The sequence below is a fragment of the Panulirus ornatus genome, chromosome 51, assembly GCF_036320965.1.
Source record: "Panulirus ornatus isolate Po-2019 chromosome 51, ASM3632096v1, whole genome shotgun sequence".
NCBI lineage: Eukaryota > Metazoa > Arthropoda > Malacostraca > Decapoda > Palinuridae > Panulirus > Panulirus ornatus.
Genome location: NC_092274.1, coordinates 592,933 through 614,235, shown reverse-complemented (window position 1 = coordinate 614,235; position 21,303 = coordinate 592,933). Strand labels below are relative to the sequence as shown.

At 42.7% G+C, this 21,303-nt stretch overlaps 2 protein-coding genes across 5 annotated transcripts in view; one reads left to right on the top strand and one right to left on the bottom strand.

Moving 5' to 3' along the window:
- The first annotated feature begins 451 nt into the window (after positions 1-451).
- LOC139764779 (ferric-chelate reductase 1) lies at positions 452-19,137 on the top strand. The gene is made up of 3 exons (XM_071691659.1): positions 452-896; positions 16,220-16,427; positions 16,701-19,137. Exons 1-3 carry the CDS (start codon positions 686-688, stop codon positions 16,783-16,785), a joined length of 504 nt encoding a protein of 167 aa, XP_071547760.1. The 5' UTR covers positions 452-685; the 3' UTR covers positions 16,786-19,137.
- A 457-nt stretch (positions 19,138-19,594) lies between these two features.
- The window catches only part of cN-IIIB (cytosolic 5'-nucleotidase IIIB), a 46,724-nt gene continuing 45,015 nt past the window's right edge, over positions 19,595-21,303 (bottom strand). For all 4 annotated transcript variants that reach the window (XM_071691656.1, XM_071691655.1, XM_071691657.1 and 1 more), the window contains one exon: positions 19,595-20,699. In XM_071691656.1, the coding sequence (XP_071547757.1) occupies positions 20,598-20,699 (102 nt within the window). In that variant the 3' untranslated portion in view covers positions 19,595-20,597. The remainder of the gene's footprint in view (positions 20,700-21,303) is intronic.

Here is a 21,303-nt window from a genome sequence, read left to right as displayed (position 1 = left end):
CATGTAGTCGTGAGGTAAGGTGGCCAGGTGTGTGGCCCACCGATCATGTGGTACACACACACACCGATCAGTTGTGTGTGTGTGTGTCTGTGTTTCCCTACGTGTACATGGGCAGGGTTTGGTACACGAGAGGACTAGCCATTCATCCTGTGTTTTTTTTTTTTGGGGGGGGGGTTTATATATATCATTTTTTGTTTTTCAAATGACAGTTGGCCTGACCTCCACTTGGTTTGTGTCAGTGGTTCCCCCCGAGAGCGGGCCACTGGTGGCGCTGTAGGAGATATGGTTCAGAGGCCCCCAGACGTGCAGGCAGGAGGCGTTGGGAGGGTGTTCCCTGGCCTCTCCCCCCCCCCCCCCCACCTCCTCTTGCAGACTCACCAGCTGAGTCACGTGACGCTGACGTCACCACACTCCCTTCTCGTATATAAATGGGCGGTCGAGGGCGCGCGGCCACCACACAACAACCACTTGTCGCAGCGCAGGCCCCCCGCGGGAGAAGGCCTCTTTGCATCTGGGAGGGTGAGCGAGTTCAACCTTGAGGAGTGTTACTGCGGCTTCACATCTCTGGTTACGACGCTAAAGCTGCGACGGGAGGAGAAGAAGCCGATACAGGAAGCTGTGAGAGGCAGTGAGGCCAGGGACGAGAGATAGAGAGAGAGAGATAACCTATAAAGTGAAGCACACGATGCTTGGCAGTGCGACCACGACCTGCCTGCTGGCGGTGCTGTTGGCCGCCCTTGGGGACGCCTTCCCTGACGGAGCCCCCATCGAATCCTGCATCACAGAGATTCCCAACAGACCCAACCACGCTGGCACCAAACCTCGCAACCCTAACTCCTCCAAACATCGATTCACAGCCTCCTCCTACAACTACCTGCCAGGATCCATCATTAAAGGTAAGGTCCCCTTCTCTCCCCCTCTCCTTCTCCACCTGCCTCGCCACCAGAACACCACTTCGGAACCCGGGAGGAACCGGGTCAACACCTACAGGAGATCATGACTATGAACAAGTTCAGGAATTGGATGTGAGTGAGTTTACATTACCTTCCTTCAGGTGTTGGCAGGGCCCACTGGGGAAGGATTAGACTTGGGAAGGTCGACACATTTTGGAAAATTATTGTACACTTGGTCACGTGTGTTTGTTTACAACCCCATCCTCATGAGGACGACGGTACGACCCTCGAGCACTACGGTACGACCCTCGAGCACGACGGTACGACCCTTAACACGACGGTACGACCCTCGAGCACGACGGTACGACCCTTAAGCACGACGGTACGACCCTCGAGCACGAAGGTACGACTCTATGAAGATTTTGCGACCAGTGAACACGATGGTGCGACCCCTGAGCACAACGGTACGACCCTTGAGCACGACGGTACGACCCTCGAGCACGACGGTACGACCCTTGAGCACGACGGTACGACCCTCGAGCACGACGGTATACGACCCTCGAGCACGACGGTACGACCCTCGAGCACGACGGTGCGACCCTTGAGCACGACGGTACGACCCTCGAGCACGACGGAACGACTCTTGATGAAGACTATACGACCAGTGGACATGACAGTACGACCCTTGTGTATAATGCTTTGTCCCTCATTAAGAGTCAGGTCAAAGGCCAAGGCTATAATACCCAAGGGTCGTAATGACCTGCTCAAGGGGTCAATATCAAACCAGCCAACATCAAATGCAAACAACGTTCACATGTTCACTTCGGCCATGTAATATAATTTCCATGATCATTAGAAAGACAAAATGTTTATGAGTTACGAAATCGCTCAGGCTATGGCGTGACCTAGAGCGTTACCACGGAACTCACGGCTCGTCTTGGGGCAGGTCAGTGAGTTACGTGACTTGGGGAACTTCACGTCTTGCTTAAGCAGTGCAAGCAAGGGCTGAGTTACTGGGTAATGACGGTGAGGTGGTTCAGTGAGTGACCAGGTGATGATAGTAGGGAGGTACCGAGAGTGACCAGGTGGTGGTGATGATAACATCGTCCAGTTACCAAGTTACAGAGGGTACAGCCGTGAGTTACCAGCGTACATTGTTATCAAGATGAATACTATAGAGGCGAGTTACCTCGATAGAATAAGGTTTGGGATACCAAGACACGGTAAGGTAAGAGTTACCAAGACAGAGTACGAGTTACCATGACAGAGTATGGGAACGAGTTACCAAGACAGAGTATGGGAACGAGTTACCAAGACAGTGTAGGGGAGCGAGTTACCGAGACAATATAGCGTATCGAATCCCACATAAGTTCCTGGTCAGACCAACAGATGAGCGGCTGCCGTAACGCATTTGGCTCCGTTTTTTTCTTCTGTTTTTATAACGTCAAGACAACAGACGCAGGCAGTTGGATGACCCACCCACGGCCACCCTGGATGGCTGGCAAAAAGTGAAAACAAAAGAAAAATAAGACTAATTCATCCCCTTCAGTGTTTATGTACCTAAGGTTCTGTGATGAGAGAGAGAGAGAGAGAGAGAGAGAGAGAGAGAGAGAGAGAGAGAGAGAGAGAGAGAGAGAGAGAGAGAGAGAGAGAGAGAGAGAATTGTCTACTAGTGTACGGCTCGTCTCACATGCGCTGTAATTCATCCAAGGGCTCGATCATCCTAAGCCAGAGAGGCAGATGGTCAACACTTGCTCAGTCTGGTTACACTCTCAGTCATGGATACATAGACGACCAGTCTGGTTACACTCTCAGTCATGGATACATAGACGACCAGTCTGGTTACACTCTCAGTCATGGATACATAGACGACCAACATTATTAATCACTCCAAACCCAACCTGTCACTCACCCTTGAGCGAGGAAGCGCCACCCTTGGATCATATACTTCTAAGCTCAGTCATTTAATACATATTGAAAATGCCAACAACCATAACTGAAAGCAGTGGAATAGAATGAAATCCTCGCTTTCAGTCACAATGCCTCTGTAGTAAAGGAAGAAAATGAACTGAACTGTTCAGTAAATTTCCTCTATAGTAATAGATGACATCCAGATCTCTTCGACTGTCCCATGTCTTTTCGTTGTGATCTGTTCCAAACAGGCCAGCATAGACCCTCCAGTGGTTCGCCACGAGAGCTGTTACTTGCTTTGGTTTGTACGTGTTTTTTTTTGTGATCTGTTCCAAACAGGCCAGCATAGACCCCCCTCCCCCCATGGCTCGCCAGGGGGGGCTGTTACTTGCTTTGGTTTGTGCGTGTGTGGTGTGAATGAGACGCTGGTGGTGATGACACAGCTGAATTAGCTTGAGTGACTGTACGGCAGGGGTGAGGTACCATGAGGTACCCGGGGCTGGTTGGCGTTCGCAATGTTGCTGTCATCCCCACTGTTCATCCCTCGCTGTCTGGCTGAACGTTATGGCTGATAACAAATGCCTTTTTCACCTATATACATCTAAAGCTATAGCAGGGATAGTGGGAACAGAACCTGTGTCCTCGTAATAATTTGATGCAAGTTTGAATCACTGACAAAACTAATAATTTCCTCCAAATTTGAATTACGGACACACAACTAATAATTTCCTCCAAATTTGAATTCCTGACGTATGACAAGTTTTCCCCCAAGTTTGAATTCGTGACGAATACCTGACCCTCAAAACTGATTCATGACTGCATTATTACGCACGCTGATTAGTCACTGTTAACGGAGTGAACCATATAACTGCTGCTTTGCATATCACAAAGAACATGAACACCATGGTGACGTCCCAGTCGCTCACACGATGCTCGAAAAGTGCTGTTGTGAATGGCAAAGTTTGATCTCTTAATCACCACCCAAAATGAAATTATGGTCGAGAGACACCTTTTCTAAAGGGAGGTAAACAATATACGTACATACAGTTTATATATTTGTCTACGTATATTCATTCTAGGTCAGGTCTGGTAAGTTTTACCAATGGACACCTGTCGTCCAGTTCAATCTTATCTCTCGTTTGGGTTGTGCACGGCTCCTGTGAACGTAACAAGCATATTCTCCTTCATACCAGCCAGACTCAGCCACCAAGTGGTAGTACATCCCCCCCTCCTCACCAAACAACGTCGACCAAGTCAAACCAGTTACCAGAATACTACCAGACCCGACCAGGCGCCCCCCCCCCCCTTGAGGTGAGCCAACCAGGTAGAATGGTGGCGACCAACAACCTCCACTGTGACAAAACTGGCCAATTAACGAGCGTGTTCTTAACGACGAGAAAAACTTGTTTGGCGCGCTGCAGAATGGCTGCGTGACCTGGGGCAGCGACCTGGGTCAACCTAATGCGGACGTGTGACCCAGAGTACAGATCTAAGGCAATAACCAGATCCGAGGCATAATTGAGTACATAATAAGGTTACTGGTTTGGTTATGATGGCAGTGTTGTAGGTTATGAAAGTGTGTCAGGTATATACCAGGACGCTTTGGTTATGATCCCAGTGTTGTAAGGGAAAACAGAACATGTGACCTAACGTTGCCAACAGCAATCACAAACTATAAATATGAAAACAAATATTTTCTGTCCCATATTGCTAGTGTGCTGGTGAAAGTATACAACCTACAGTCAATACTGTAAAGTAATCAAGAAGTCTCGCGATGGTACAATGAATGAATGTATATATTAACGAGGCATATCATCTACACATACAGATTAAACTTTGATAATGTTATCATGTTTGTAAAGAATATAAAGCAGGGCCTTGTGTGGCAGAAATCAGTCCATATAACCTTGACGTATGTACGAGTACTGCCAGTTAGTAACCACCATTGATCTTCTTAATTCATATTTACCACAAAACAAGTTGACCTTATTATTCCTCCATCATCCAGGGTACAAAATGTGATACACGCGTCACGAAGAAAATTGCAAAAGAAAAATCACAGAATTGTTTTATTTTTTTTTTTTTTTTTTTTTGGTGGGGAGAATTAAACAGAAAAGATAAGGGGAATTCCGTGAGGATTTACGAAATTATTTTGTTCCAACTGCGTTCCGCAGAAATACCGTCTGGGGGCGTTTAGAAAGGGGGGAGGTTGTAACAACTTGTGGGTGTTGTGTCGCGCGCCATTGTGCTGGAGTGTTGCCTCACAAAGCCTGGTTGTTCCTCACGTACCACACTGTGACACCTCGATCACAAATTAGCAACACTTGGCTTTTTAACCTAAATCGTCGAGTTGCACCAGATCTTTAAGTGCTAATTGGCTCGTGTGGACGGTGGAGAGAGAGAGAGAGAGAGAGAGAGAGAGAGAGAGAGAGAGAGAGAGAGAGAGAGAGAGAGAGAGAGAGAGGTCCCTATAGTTGGAAGGCTTTGATGGAAACAAGAAATGAGAAAAGAAAGAAAGGGTAAAGATGAGACACGAAAAATAGGTGTAGTTGATAGCTTATGTAAGGAAAAGATAAGAATCCTAAATCAGTATTTCAGATGCAACAGCTAGTGGTCACATTAAATGGCCAGTGTTGTCTATATAATAACACACACACACATATATATGTTTACCAAATGGCGTCTTAGTTTCGTCTCTTCGATGTATATCAACTGACTGTTATATTTCTCTGTTGTGTCTCCCCTGATGATGTGATTATTACACGAAACTGCACTTGGGAACTTTTCGTGTCTCATTTTCCCCGTGGACTCATAGGAATATCTTGATCACGCGCAAAATAGTGATCCTTTCCAATATATATATATATATATATATATATATATATATATATATATATATATATATATATATAACCTTCAGTGGTGTCAGCTGAAGGTATAACAACCACAAATTATCGTCTAAAAATATCAATCTTAGTTTGATTTCATAATTTTGTTATTGCGTTATCATCTCACATGTTCAATACCAACTGGAGAAGCACACATCTTGTGTTCACATACGTGAGTGTTGATCATGTCCTTCATCAGACCACTTCCGTGTCTTAGAACCTACCACAATACCTCATGTACTCAAACTTACAACAAAAAAAAGAAACATATATGTACCATTGTTGGTGTATGAGATTTGAGAAAAGAATTTATCCCCCGACGGTATATTTCTGCACGCGCGTCGTGGCAACAATAACAGAATGACAAGGAAATAAGTAACGTGTAACATGCCGCTTGGGTCTGGGGGGGAGACTGTTACTTTATGCATTTCCTTATAATATTTCGTTGTTGCGTGAGATTACAGCAGCCGAGGCAGCAGATAACTAAATCAGCGAAAGTGATCTACATTATTCTAAAGCTCAATGCAAACAAGAGACCCTTATTATACAGCCACACAACACCCAGACGACTGGCGGGTTTGGCTAGGCTCCACATCCACATCCTCCGCTGGCGCAACATTTCTGCTCTTGCTGGTGTCGAACCACACAGCCCAACTTATCGTTGGCCAACTTGATTGATCGACAATTAAGCTTCAACCTCATTAGGGTCATTCGCTGCGATCATTATCTTTTCTTCTTTTTTTTTTGTCCTAGTTGAGATCAAGCCAAGAATCCTGGGTCGGTTATGACCCGCATGTCAAGCGGGCGTGTCGGGCGACCTGTGGTAAATACACAACAGGTTTGAGACCTACACATGAATCAACATAATATCAATAACATATAAACATAAATATTTCATATCAAAGGTCACCAGCTCCAAGGAAATGGATGTATGGGCATTATTTCAAGGTCTGCGTGGCTGATCTTGCGACTCACTTCCTTCATCTGATACATTTGTTCCATTATGTTAACATTTCTTTCCCCGGCTTCACAACTGCCACAACCTAGCTAGGTACAACAGCTCATTCTGCAAGACTTAATTCAGCTTTTTGGTCATTAAAAAAACAAGTCACTGGTCATTCATAATAGGCAAAATCAATTTTCCCTGCGTTCCTCGTGAACTATATATTACATGAAAGCTTAAAACATATCTTAATGATATGTCTGTATCGCCATAACTCAATTATCATGATCATATTTACATCATATATATACGTGGCATCGAGAGTTTCTGTCGTCTATAATACACTTGGCGGTTGTGTCGTCTATAGTTCCATACCTCTTCTGTTTACTTCGTAGGAAATATGTGAATAGTATTATCTTGTCCAGCCCTCTCCCCCCCGCCCTAGGCCATCATCACATGGGTTTGACACCTCTCGTCACAATGAGGATCGAACCGGTGTTCTCTCATGAGGTTATAATACAATACAAGGTTATGGCGGGGTGGTAGGGTCAGGGGTCAGGGCACAGCAGCTATGTTTATATCGTAATGTCTACTGTCATGGCCGCCACCATCTTCCCACAACACAATGAAAACAACTGCACTTCACACTCTGTCAGGGAGCTAGTCCCCCCCCCCCCACCTCCATCTGAGAACGCTAACTACACACACACACACGGGCCTCCGTGGTGTAGTGGTTAGCCTTACTGACCATGAGTCTCGCCACGGGCCAGCCCAAGGTCGGATCCTCATAGGTTCGAATCCTGAGCGTGGAATTCGGCCCACACCCAACCCAAGTGTTCATCCTTCCTTCCCGCCTGGTCGAAAAATGGGTACCTGGCTTGAACTAGGGTGTGTGTGTGTGTGTGTGTGTGTGTGTGTAAGCCGATATATTTTCATGTACATTTCTGAGCACATATAGATACCATCATGTTTCAATAACAGATATAACTTTAGAGCATCATCTACCATGGTTGCGGTTGACGGGATCGCCTTCCGTTAGTCTCGCAGGACGGATCCAACCCAACTAAGGTGCACCACACCGAACTGTGCGACACGATTGTCACGGGAGAACTGAGAAACGCCGTTCCAAAGAGTCAAAAAAAAAAGATGACTTGTTATTGTCTTGTGATTTTAGGGATTTCTTTATACACTTTAAGTTGAAGGCCAGGTATCCTTCAGTCATCAGGCCTCAAGGATATGGCTCAGAGTCCTTCAGACAATATTTCCTTTTCAGCTTCCTCGTCAAAAAACCGTTGTTCGTACACGTATTGTTCGTGTGTGCGTTTGTGTTCCTGCCAGGGTGACAGGTTAGGTCTGGCTGGAGGTAAACCCATCCAGAATTACCTTGCATCGTAACGCTGCTCGCACCAGAGTGGCTAGGGAAAGTGTGATGGTTCATCACAAGCTTAGATACAATAGATCCTCCTCCTCCTCCCGCTGTACCATGTTCGTGCTCGACCCCAGCAGCCATCACTCACACACACACCTCCTCCCTACCTCCTCCGTACTCAGCTTCCCGCGGATACTGACTCACGTGAACACTCACTGTTCAGCAGCTCGAGATGTACAGAGGCAGAGGTCTGGCGATGATTTTGTTTAACGAAGGTTAACGTTGATAATCATTAAGTCTAACAACGCACACACAGGTCAGTGGTAACCATACAGACACCTGTTGTCAAGGGCAACGGATCGTGTCTAGCCCTGCCACGCCCTCTGTTATTCACCTGGTTGTGAGAGAGACGTGAGCTGGGAGGCAGCAACGCCTCACAAGAAACATTAAATACCGAACGTCTCCACTCGGGTCCAGTGTGGACGAAGGGCATGAACGATGAAGCTCATCCCGCAAAGTGTTATGGAAAAGATTTTCACTCTTGAGAAACGAGGCATGGCCCTATCATGCACCGAACACGATGCAAAGAACAGCCAAATGAAGCCACCATTAGAATGGTCGAGAAATTCAAACCAGCAAAAGAGATGCTAAGTTGCATGGTCCTCCGGTGCAAGCCTCCCGCCCGCCCAGCTGTAGTGTGAACCATGCCATCACTCAGCAAACATCACCTTTGTACTGGATTATCTTACATCGCGGACGCCTGCAGTGGTGTCCACTCTCGACTTTGCCTAACTTTTCAACAGTTCCAGACGGCACCGGGCGGCCCGGAAGACCATGGGGTTCTCCCTTCACGCTTAGCCAACAAAGTGTCGTACAAAAGTCGGCTTGATTACCTCACAACGATTTTCCTGCCGATTCACACACACACACACACACACACACACACACAAGAGGTGTGTACACAGTGGCCTGCGAGGTTGATCCAATCATTTTACCGTAATCCGTGGAACACAATTGGTACACCGCTGAGGTGTAATGGCCTTGTCACTGAAGGGGACCAGGTCGTCATTAGGGTAACGTTCCCCCTCCCCCCAATCAGGTGTTGTTATGTGGCAAGTGGAGAGACAGGAATGTTCTACGTGATAAATGATAAAAATCAAGTAAAGTTTATGGTAGTCTTTGCTTTAGGTTACAATAAAGATTAAGACACTCCCTCACAATACTGTGACTGACTGACAGGAAAGAATGACACACGAGTGCATGACTGGAAACGGATCCGTGATTTATCCCCATGACTGTATGTTTTTTTCTGCCTGATCAAGCAGACAATGGAACAATGGTCGACCTCGAAATGAAATATAATGTAGGACTACGTACGAGCCGATCACACGGCCGTGTGTATTGTTTCAGTCAAAACAATTCGTAGATAAGAGTTTCGATCGCACGTTTCTGCTTGACTAACATTTCTTGAATCATGTGGTACGTGAAATTCAAGTCTCTTTTGACAATGGGGTGTCTGCCTCCCTCAGTGGCGCCATTGGCCTTCACACACATTTTCTGGGGCAGAAAATGACCAAATTATTTGTTCAGAATTGAACAAGACTTCATCTTGTATGTGAGAGGTTTTCCAACCAATCCAGGGAGACATGCTTAAACCTTCCTTGAATTATGATGAACAACGCCAAATTCAATTGTTTTTTTTATTGATAGAGTCTTATAATGGAGACAAACATCCGATGACGTGTAAAGTGACATTTTTGGGCAATTCTTTTTGAAGGAAAAAAAGAAAAAAGACGAGAGAGAGAGAAAAAAAAGTTGGGTGTGCGTGTTGTGCGCAGCGTGACTGATGTCATTCACACATGTGGACTGGACTATCGTCACTGACCTGAGACGCGGTGGAATTTGGGTCAGTCCAACTCGAGGAATTGAACCACCATCCTGGACGTGAAGACTACTGGCTCCTTGTAGGAAAGAGGAAATGGCCCTTCTAGTACACAGATGCCCTCAGGTTTGAAGGCAGAGTGTGTGTGTGTGTGTGTGTGTGTTCAGACTCAACATGCTTCCAGTACACTTGGTCTTAGGGGAAGACCTTCGCTATTTGACGTGGCCTGGGGGATCGCAAGGCGGCGCTATGCTTGCTGCGAGTTCTGGAATTCCACAGAAAATGTATCCATGATGTGGGTGCTTTTGTGCATCACTGTACCGTCAAAAGAGATATATACGTATAAAAAAAACTCATGGAAATATATGTGTGTAACTGTTTCGGTGGCTGGGTAATGAAAAACGTTGACTTTGCAAAATTGTCGTATAATTTGGAGAAAAAGTGTCTTTATTACCGTTAGAAACCTGGAAGAAATGGTGGATTTTTTTTTTTTTTCTTAACGATACGGAACACAGAGGAAACTGTTCTTACGTGTCATACTGTGGAAACCAACACTCACACAATCTCAGGGACAAACAGGGCAAAACAGTAGTTTACGAGCAGAGGCCACTAACAGATACTGTGTCTGGTAGGAAAATTCTGAACGCTAAAACAATACAATGATCGTTTCGAGGAAACTAACTGAATAATCACTTGTTTACTTTGAGCTCAGTCGGTTATATAAGGCTATGTGATCATTTTGTATCGCGTGACTACAAGCCAGGAATTTCGTGAAAAGTGTCGGATTTCTAATTTGAATCGCGCGATGTGACCATCACAACTAGGCTTCAGTACCGTGTGAGGGACAGAACACTTACCATGCAACTTAACCTCACACTCAACATTACGTAGCATTATGCAGTAGTATCCTGTGTCCACTACTACACATCTTTCCAGAGCTGCATCCTCACCAACCTATCATCGGCCATGTAATGTTCCACGATGACCCGATCATCAAAACATTCATGTGGTGTTCCACGTACGACCGAGTCATGAGAGCAAACTTCAACATGGGATCTCCAACTAGCCCTTTCATTAGCGCGTCTCAATCCTTGCATTCCAAAGTCTTCGTCTCCAAAGGGAGGTCATTCTTCCACATGAAGTGTCATGAAGTGTCATGTTGATGAATCTATCATACCACAAGGTAACATTATCGTGACCTATGCCATCTTAACCCCTCTCAACATGACTGTCGTGACCTCATCCTTAACTCGGGGTCACAACTTAGGCCGACACGGGGTTAAATGTAAGGTCCTTGAGCACAATGATGCCACAACCACTGAAGAAAACAACCTGAGGGTGTGAACCACATGCTTACAATGCAAGCCTCCCAGCACGAAGGAAACAAGACATTAACTTCTAACTAAAACAATACAACATATCAAGATATGAAGCAATACAATACATCTAGATATCATACATCAAGATATCAAACAATACAACATATCAAGATATCATACAATACGAGATATCAAATAATACAACATATCAAGATATCATACATCATATCAATATATCATAAATCATATCAATATATCATACAACATATCTCCAATAGCCTACAGCACCTACAGCCCACAGCATCCATAGTTTCCAGCACCTACCCTCAGATCCTCCAGGACCACCCCAGGACAACTTCCAGTACCACCCCAGACCAGAGTCCAAGACCATCCCAGGACAACTTCCAGTACCACCCCAGACCAGAGTCCAGGACTATCCCAGGAAAGCTTCCAGGACCAACACAGAGCAGGGTCCAGGACCACTATAGGACAGCTTCCAGGACCACCCCAGAAAAGAGTCTAGGGCCATCCCAGGACCACCTCAAACCAGAGTCCAGGACCACCACCCCAAGACAGCTTCCAATGCTGACCTGAAGATGGCGTCACAGATCACTTGTCCCAGCGGCGGCTGGCGACAGGGATGCTGAGCATCACCCGGACCTCGTATTGATCAGTCTGGCTGCATTACTAAGACCACTCACGTCCGGCCCTGGCCACTGCTGCACCGGGTGCTCTTGTGACGCCGACGACTCCCAGCGACTTGAGCGAATGACGCGACGAACCACCAGTCGTGTGAACAAACACGAACAGGTCCTGAGTGGTGTTAGCCTGCTTCTACTCTCGAAAGCCGGAGCCGAAGTGATAGCTGTGTGTGTGTGTGTGTGTGTGTGTGTGAGAGAGAGAGAGAGAGAGAGAGAGAGAGAGAGAGAGAGAGAGAGAGAGAGAGAGAGAGAGAGAGAGAGAGAGAGGAAACATATGAAAGATGTAACGCTGAGGGAAGTGGGCCAGTTGGCGATACACTGTATCTCTCTGTCCTTAGCCTCGTCTCGCATGATGAGGTTCGTCCTTTTATTCATCGCTCATGATCACACGACTAAACTCCATCACCGTTTTATCTGAGCTTCCCTCCACATAAAGTTATCCCCAGACTGCCTACCACCTATACCGCCTGACGTGATCCTCCACATTCCTCCAGCATTACATACAAAAGCACATGTGAAGGTGACTGTGTAAGCTTAGGTAACCAAGCGTGATTCAAGTTGGTCTGCTAGGCTGTGCTCGTCTTGTGTATATACTGCGAGTCTCATCGTCATGTGTACTATCACATTACCTAGTCATTATAACACACACACACACACACACACACACACACACACACACACACACACACACACACACACACACATGTACGGTATGAGCAGTTGTGGTTATAACCAGGTAATGGTGAGCACGTCTGATCCAAAGAGTCCTCTCCAGGTAAGCCGGACTAGACTTTGCCAGGGTCCCTCCCTCTTTAAGGCTCCATCACTACAGCGGTGTCTTTCTTCCCATTGGCATTTCCTGACTGCAGATCCCACCTTGGTGCTGGCTGGTTACATGCCTGCAGGAAACATTTTAGTAATTACCTTAGAACTTCACGGCAGCGAGAGTGAGATTAACGTTCCTCTCTGGCAAAACGTGTTCAACTTTAACTGCTTTTGTTTACACGCATTAGTTGGTTTACTCTTCAAAGACTGGAAGCAACGTATCTTAGTGCACAATACAATACTGTATTGCTTGTTTGATCTGTGTGCTTGGTGTGTGCCTGGCAGACACCTTCCTGACCTCTATTCTTTTTTTTTTTTTCACTAACTCCTTTGCAAGCTGCCTCTTTACTATGTTTTTGCAGTATGGCGTGTTTCTACGTTGACCAAATTGCACCCCGCTCCCAACCATTACTGTTTGCACCCATCAAATAACCCACACGTCCGTACCTTCATTAAGTAATATCATCTTTGATGATCATGTAACTAAGTGAAAGGTATTAGTAAACAAGAAAATCGGCAGGGCGTGTTTTTGTGGGTAACGGCACCTTCCCTGGTGTGACTTCATATCTGCACTCGCTCAGCCTGCCAAACAACTCTTTTGCTACGAATTGTGAATCAGCTTCCCTTTCTTGCTGGCCGCACTCTTATATATTCCTCCAATATTTGTACTCGCTGTATATTACCAAAGAACTGCTCCTGCTATTTCCTTCGAATATCATCAGACTGCTTCAGGTACAAGTGTATTCATTCACTTTCACCTTCCATACTTTCTTGTTTCATACGCTTGAGTGAGACTTTCACTTACATCCAACTCATTTTATTACTTTTTTTTTATATCGAATCCAGAAACAGCAAGTTCCATATTAGCTAACACCTGAGTGTCGGAGGACAAATGCGCTACAAGAACCTTCAGTTCGTGTGCCATAAGTATAGATTACGTAAATATAGTAGTAAAGTTTTTCTGAGGAGGCTGGAAAGAGGTGGGGGCCAGTTCAGTTTAACTTCCTGCCAATACCAGTCCCTCTTCTTCCAGTTCACACCAGACTGCAAGTCACCCTACACACTGCCCTCCGCATATAAGTAGACATTCTCAACATGTTTTTATGTTCGTTATATATTTTAGCCTATCGCCTACAGCAGGAACACGGGGGGGGGGGGGGGGGGGGGTTGCTTAGCATGTTCAGATCCCAAGATATTTTTAAGAGTATTAATGTACAGATAAACTATCTTTTTTTTTGTCGTCTAAGCTTCTTACTTTCTATTGAGAACCCATGTGGTTGCTGTTGTTTTTTTTTTCTAAACTCCAAATGAAATTAAAAATATAATTCAAGAAAAATAAATAAGTTGCAACATTTTTCCACTTGGATTATACTTTGGAAAGTACGATTAGAAACTGTGTTAAGTGAATGTAAATTGAAATGTCAAAGATAATCACAAATTTCTTTTGACTTGCCAAGCCATGTGTTATCGTTTGGTCAAGCTGAGCATATTTGATACATTAGTAATGTGAGGCAAGATAAATCATCTCTATGTCTCTGTCTTTAAATAAGATTACCATTCAAGGTCACTAGAGTTAGTTCTTCAGTATTTCCTGACTCTAACTTCATTCGTTATTCTAAGTTTAAGAGATGGGCCCCATGACTGTAGCTCTTTTCATGCAGTACAAACGAGTATTGACAAATAGTAAATTAATGGATATACAGACCATAATCAAAGCCCACAATACAACAGTTCTTTCTCATCTAATGTTCAGGGTTCATTGGCGATACTTCGTTACAAGAGAAACATTTTACCTGTGTCGAGGTTAATTTACTCAGTGTGTACATGTCTTTATCAAAAGGTAAGAAATATAGAGATAACCGTCTTATCACTTTTTTTCAGTGTAAATAAACGTACACTGACCATCTTCGTTTTAATCTCTCGAACACGACGTCTGACCCAATGAGCAAAACGGTACGACCCTTGAGTATGACGGTGAACTTTGACCTGACTTCTAAGGGCAGGTCAATGACCAGGCCATCATAACCCCTGGAGAGGTTAAACTTTGGAACGTACGACAAACGAGACAAAACTAGTGTTATAATTACTATCCTTGTCCTGTGGTAAAGGCTAGGTCAGGAGAGAACATTGTAGGTTTTGATTACTAGGTTGAGATGGAACATGTAGCGCTTAATTACTAAATTAGGAAAGAGCATTTTGGGTCTTAATTACTACATTAGGAGAGAACAATATAGGGTTTAATTATCGATCTTAAATAATCTTGAGTGTATCCATGACATGATGTATTATGATCATCCTCCTCATGAAGTATACTTAGCAAGAGTATACGTGTGCTGGGTAGGAGTGGTACAACATACCACACCACTCTGCTCCACGACCTCACAGGACGCGTCTGACCCACATGTCTTGTGGTGGGGAGGAGTCAATAGTTCAATGTGTTGGAAGATTGCCCAATACTGGTCCCGGGAGGATCCCGACCAGCCATGATCACTTTCAATCCTCACGACCAACACACACACACACACACACCTGGTCCGTAATATTTTTGCTGGTCTCTGTTTCCTGACGCCCATTCACCAGTCTACTCTTCCCTCAGCTTCTCTCTCTCTCTCTCTCTCTGATATGCCTGTGACCTCTAAATGACCTGTTCTGCGTCAATACCATCATGGCCTCCGAGAGATTGAAATCTAATTATGTCATATTCAATCGTCCTTTCTTCCATTGACCGAAAACGAATGTCCTCTCTCTCTCTCTCTCTCTCTCTCTCTCTCTCCGTAACTCATCCCATTCATTTCTAAATCCATCTTTGTTCCAAATTCTTTGCATCTCCTCCAGCAGCTCTGTTATTCAACTTTGATAATATTGTGCCAACTTTCCATCCGTTTTATATGAATATTGTCTACACACATCGACCTGATGATGTATACATATACATTTTGCATGTACGCCTCAAAATCATTTTGAATATACTTCTCTTATATCCTCTACATTTTATCTATTCATATATTCTTTTATTTTTCTGTGTGTCTTGTTTCAAGATGTGTAAAGTGAGATGCGATGGTGTCTAGTTGACAGATTGAAAGACGGGTTGTCAAGATAAAAGACGGATGGTCAAATTGACGGGGAGAGAAACGAGATGTTTATTTGACGTAAGAGGTGTACGATTCCCTTAACGGACTGTGATGGTTTGAGCAGACACTGGCTTGGCCAGTCCTGATGTGCTGATTAAAATCAATGTACTGGTCCATGACTGAATGACTTGGGTCATACTCTCCAGGCAGGACTATGCGACCTCCAGGCAGTACTATGCGACCTCCAGGCAGGACTATGCGACCTCCAGGCAGGACTATGCGACCTCCAGGCAGGACTATACGACCCTGGAGCAGAACGATGCGACCTTGGAGCAGGACTGTGTCTCAGCAGGGTAAAGCCCGCCATTCTCCAGTTTCCCCTGGTGTTGAGTGAGTCACTTCCTCCCGACTTTACAGTGCGAATCAGCGGACCGCCGTTCAAAGGGTTCTTCGTGCAGGCTCGCGACATCTACACTAACAAATGGATCGGGGAGTTCGCGGAGAGCGACCAGGCCATGAGTTACCCCGAGTGTTCGGCCGTCACCCATAACACCGTCCCGCCCAAGACTGACGTACTACTGCTGTGGAAGGCACCTTACAACCGAGCTGGCTCCGTCAAGTTCACGTAAGTTGCTCACTAAGGGACGGCGCCCTTCAGGAGGGGATGGGTTTGAGACAAGGGAGTAGTCACACCCATCACGGGGGGAGTCTAGAACTGAGGGAGGAAAACACGCAGACACAGTAAGGGAAGAGGGCACCAAGACACCATACAGGGAGGGCCCAGACACCTAATGTTTATAAATGTACTCATTCACCAATGATATTCTGTATTTTGTTTCCCATAACACTAACCCGTTCCGTCGTCCAACCAGTCAGTCAGCTTCTCTTCCTGTTGCAGGGGAACTATTCTGGAGAAATACGACAAGTACTGGTCAGAGATGGTCGCTAAAGTGCCGTATGCTCCCAGGGTCCTTAACGCCTAGTACAACGCCTCGTCGCTTCGCCCGAGCATATTGCACCACAGGACAACCCATCCAAACTTACATTAACACACACACACACACACACACACACACACATATATATATATATATATATATATATATATATATATATATATATATATATATATATATATATATGGTGCAAATATTTACCAGTAGAAGCAGATTATACATAAAACAAAACCTATTTCTTTTTTACTTCTTGGGACGAATAAAACCTTTAACACTTTGATAAGAGTATATGTTACAACTCACATTCATATATGCTGAAGGTGTATGAAAAAAAAATCTTTAAAGTTTCTTCAAATAAAAAATTATACGTTATATAAACAGACCTGTTTGTTCACTTCCTTTACATGAAGAAAATGTTGCATATGTAAAGTTTGCTAATACTTTTCTCGTACAGATCAAAATTTACAATCAACTATAAAAACACCGTCGTGTTTAATAAGATACGATTTTGTTACATATTTCAGTTCTGGATATTAATTGAATAATCTCCGTCCTTACCAACGTAAGTGCTTCCCTTGTACTGCTACCAGTAAGTTGTAGTAACCTTAATGAGCAGAGCACTGTGTGAACCACTGATGAAAGATGGTTTCCATTACTATAATTGTTAACAACAGAGTACATCAACTTAATCCCTTGAGCAAGACGACCCTACATTTAAGGTACAATGACATTCCCCATTGAGTATTAGACATCATGTTCAATGGTTATGTCGTCGTGCTTGAGGGGTTAAGTCATTGTACTTAAGGAGTAATCATTTGAACTATAATTTCTTTTATCTCTAAATGTGATATTATATCTCCAAATGTTATATCGTGTCACTTTCTATCTAGCCTATGACAAAGGCCCTCAAATGCGACACGAAAGTAGCATATACATTTCCACAGTCAACGTTTCCTTTGGCTTCCCTTTCATGATTCTATTGCCTCTGGAACCTCAAACCCTCACTCGTCACCAACAATGGTATATAGTTACGTTCGCTCTTCCATACAGCACAGATATGGGTTAAAGGAATTCCTACATGACGGTATTATTTGACTGACTTTAAAGTTACCATAAATCAGAGATATACAAAGTGCATTTTGAATTAAAGAACATCTTAGTTAAAAATCCAAAAAGAATTTTAGATGATACCAACTAGCGCTTACTTATGAAGTTTCCCCTAAAAATATATAACTTTATCGAAGTTACCCTACATTTCTCGTTTTCGCTTACACTTCATTCAAAGAAAATATATTTTAAGGTAATCTATTGTATTACTTTAAATTAAAAAAAAAAGAAATTGCAACTTTTATCATCTAATTAAAAAATAAATTTGTTAAATCATTCCTATTTATGTCAAAAATTATCCGTAACAAGTTGAGTATAAAATGGCACCACTATATGTGGGGGCAGAGCCTACCACTCACCCACTAGTGGAAGGTGAAAGGCTATTAATGCCACGTACCGAGCTGAAAATAAATGAACATTCATATTAGAGAATTACTTTACTCCATTGTGACATCCTTCTTATTCCAGTATCATGGTTGCTCAATAAATGACTATTTGGTGTGTGTGATAAACTTATGTCACATGTTCATCACAGCTGGTTTTAAACTTTGTACTGAAAATCACTTGCGTTTCCATTCCTACTATTCTACTTTATCAAAATAACAGCTGTAGTAATGCAGAACTGTTTATCATGTTCCTACTGCAAACAGTGAAAATATGATCGATATATTCTACTTTATGTCAAACCACTGCTGTACTTCTGAAGTAGAGTCTACTAAACATTTTTTTATGAAAAAAAATATCACTTCTAAATTCGAACTACATGTACTACATACTAAAATCTACATTCACTTGATTTCAATTCCAACCAGAAATGAAAGAAAGATTTCCAGTCATATACTTTTAGTCGCCTTCTACGACCTGGTGAATACGTGGGAAGTATTCTTTCTCCCCTATCCCCAGGGATATATATGCCACTTTCAATTGTGAAAAAATGTAGGTGTAGTGCACCGACTAACACTACAAGCCATTTTCATCAACTGAGTACTTTCTTGAAACAGACAAATTGCATCTTAAAAACTTTGTCACATCTTTATGTGAATTTCCTATGTTGAGTATATGTACTAATGAATGTAACTAAGATTGTTCAAATGTTTATTCTTGTCATTCTGAGCTTCTTACCATGCATCAATATTTTGTAGTTTCTCATCATCAGTCTAACACTTATGTAGGATACTATCATCAATTATAATCTGTATCTCATCAACTTTCTCAACTTGCCACAGTTCCCAGGTTTAGAATGTTCATTCTGTAGTTTGGCTGCATCTCAACCATTTGAATGATGCATTGTTCATAAGGATAAGAGATCTAAAGCCATATCATCATTACAATTGACGCAAATAAACATTCTAAGAAACTTCATTCATTCACAATGTCTTAAGTGTGCCACCAATTCATTGACAATATGAATATGGGTTGATCAGTTGACAATTATTGGTACCTCATATTCACCACGAAAATATACATCTCCAGGAGTCCACTCCTCTGAACCAAAACTTCATCTCATTTTATTTGTTTACTCAAGAAAGTCTGGGATTTGAAGTATCTCTTAAAATTCAGTTTATCATTTAAATATATGTCCATCGTATAACTACCGAGTTTCATTTATATACCTGTTTAACCCAATTGCAAAAACTGTAAGTCACCTGGCATTTAAGGGTAAATGGCCATATTACCTTAAGTCAGAAGTTTTGTTGAATGCTGAAAGGAAATACAAACAAATAAATCAAAATACTACAAAAAATCTAATTTAATGATAATCAAGTTCTGCACAACGAAGGCTTTGATATATAAAAAAGATATGTTTCATGGCCCAAACTCAAGATATCATCAAATTTTAAATGAACAAACAAATTTCTTTGGCATGCAGTGAGTCATACACACTTGTCCAAGAAAAATGCACTTTTATAACAAATCTGTAATTCTTAACCTTAAAAACAAAATTATTTCTTGACAATTAATAATATGAAAAATTATAGCCTATAAGTGTATAGAAAAGGTTCCGTAACCTTGAAGGGCTTAATTTACCTAAAAACTTAAAAAAGCAACATCATAAGTTCATTACAATCACTACTAAACAGTTTTCACAAATTTCCTATGAAGCTAACCAGCTTTCTCACAGTACTATAACATTCCTCATTCTAAAAAGAACTTAAAATGCATATCAGGCAAAATATAATATCTGTTGTTCTGGACTCTTCCTGCACATGGTTACAATGCAAGGCAAAAGTCACTTTCAGCAAGACTGAATCACTGTTGGTGAATGGAAAGGAGTAGAGTCTTGACAAAGGCCTTCTTGTTCCGAAGGAGTCTATAACTTAGCTGTTCCTGTATACAGTGTAGCTTTGAAGCAGTAGAAGCTCCATTAAAGAGCTCTTGAAGTTATCATATCTAAAGGTTTACAGAACTTGATCATGAACTTTTAGAACTATCAAAAAAATTTTAGGACTTCATCAAAACCATCACAAACTATCAAAATTTTGACACAAGACCTGCACAGTCAATAAAAGAATGTAGCAATGTTAAATGAAAATTCTATATAAGATTTCTTAATGGTAATACAGTAAGAATATCTCATGAAAGTTCCCAGTTACATAAACAATGGATGAAAAAATAAATGGGTATCAACATACATATTTGATTATTCACAAATTCTGAATTCAAATGACCACTCACCTTTACCTTATTAAGGCTTTACTAACCTACAAAACATGTTTAACTACTCTTGTGACCTATTTCATCAAATCAACTATTGAGCTGGCAACATCCATTGTCTGGTCATCAATGAGAACAATATCAAAATTTTTCATGTATTTCTCCAACCGCTCTTCAACCTAAAAAAAAAGATAAGAAAAAACACCAAATAAGAAAATCATTTAAAAACGTCAAAACACACTTCATGCTTAAAAACTCCCAGCAGAAGCCACACTTTCACCATGTACAAGGCAACTGAATGAGTACACTTACTACTCTAAAAACATCACTTTCCTTGCACTCTTTGGAGGAGCATAACTTGCATCACTACCTTTATGCTTAGAAGCCATATCAATGGGCAAAAAGCAGGAAAAATACTAAAGTTTCAAAATGTTTGGACTACTTGGGTGATGTAAGTTTCTCAATCACACCATCTTCACACCACCACTGGATCCAACAAGGCTCGGCTAGTACAGCCTACAAATACAGCGATACTCCCATGATGGGCAGGAAAATCTCTATCAAAACTCAGAACTTTATGCCACATTTGATAAAACAGTATGCATTATTTCAATATTTCAAGTGTACATACTTGACACTGTAGTTGATAATATTGTCATAAGCAGGGGACATCAGTACTAAAAAATATTCTGCTTTGGAACATTCTAAATTCTCAGTGACTATGACAACATTAGTTTGCATATATTGTCATCCCTGACAAATATCTTATGAGTGAATTCATAC

Bases quoted from the DNA above. Each gene is read 5' to 3' on its own strand.
- LOC139764779 (XM_071691659.1), top strand. From the start codon at position 686: ATGCTTGGCAGTGCGACCACGACCTGCCTGCTGGCGGTGCTGTTGGCC. The intron at 897-16,219 runs GTAAGGTCCCCT...CCGACTTTACAG, and splicing joins GCCAGGATCCATCATTAAAG to TGCGAATCAGCGGACCGCCG. The intron at 16,428-16,700 runs GTAAGTTGCTCA...TTCCTGTTGCAG, and splicing joins GCTGGCTCCGTCAAGTTCAC to GGGAACTATTCTGGAGAAAT.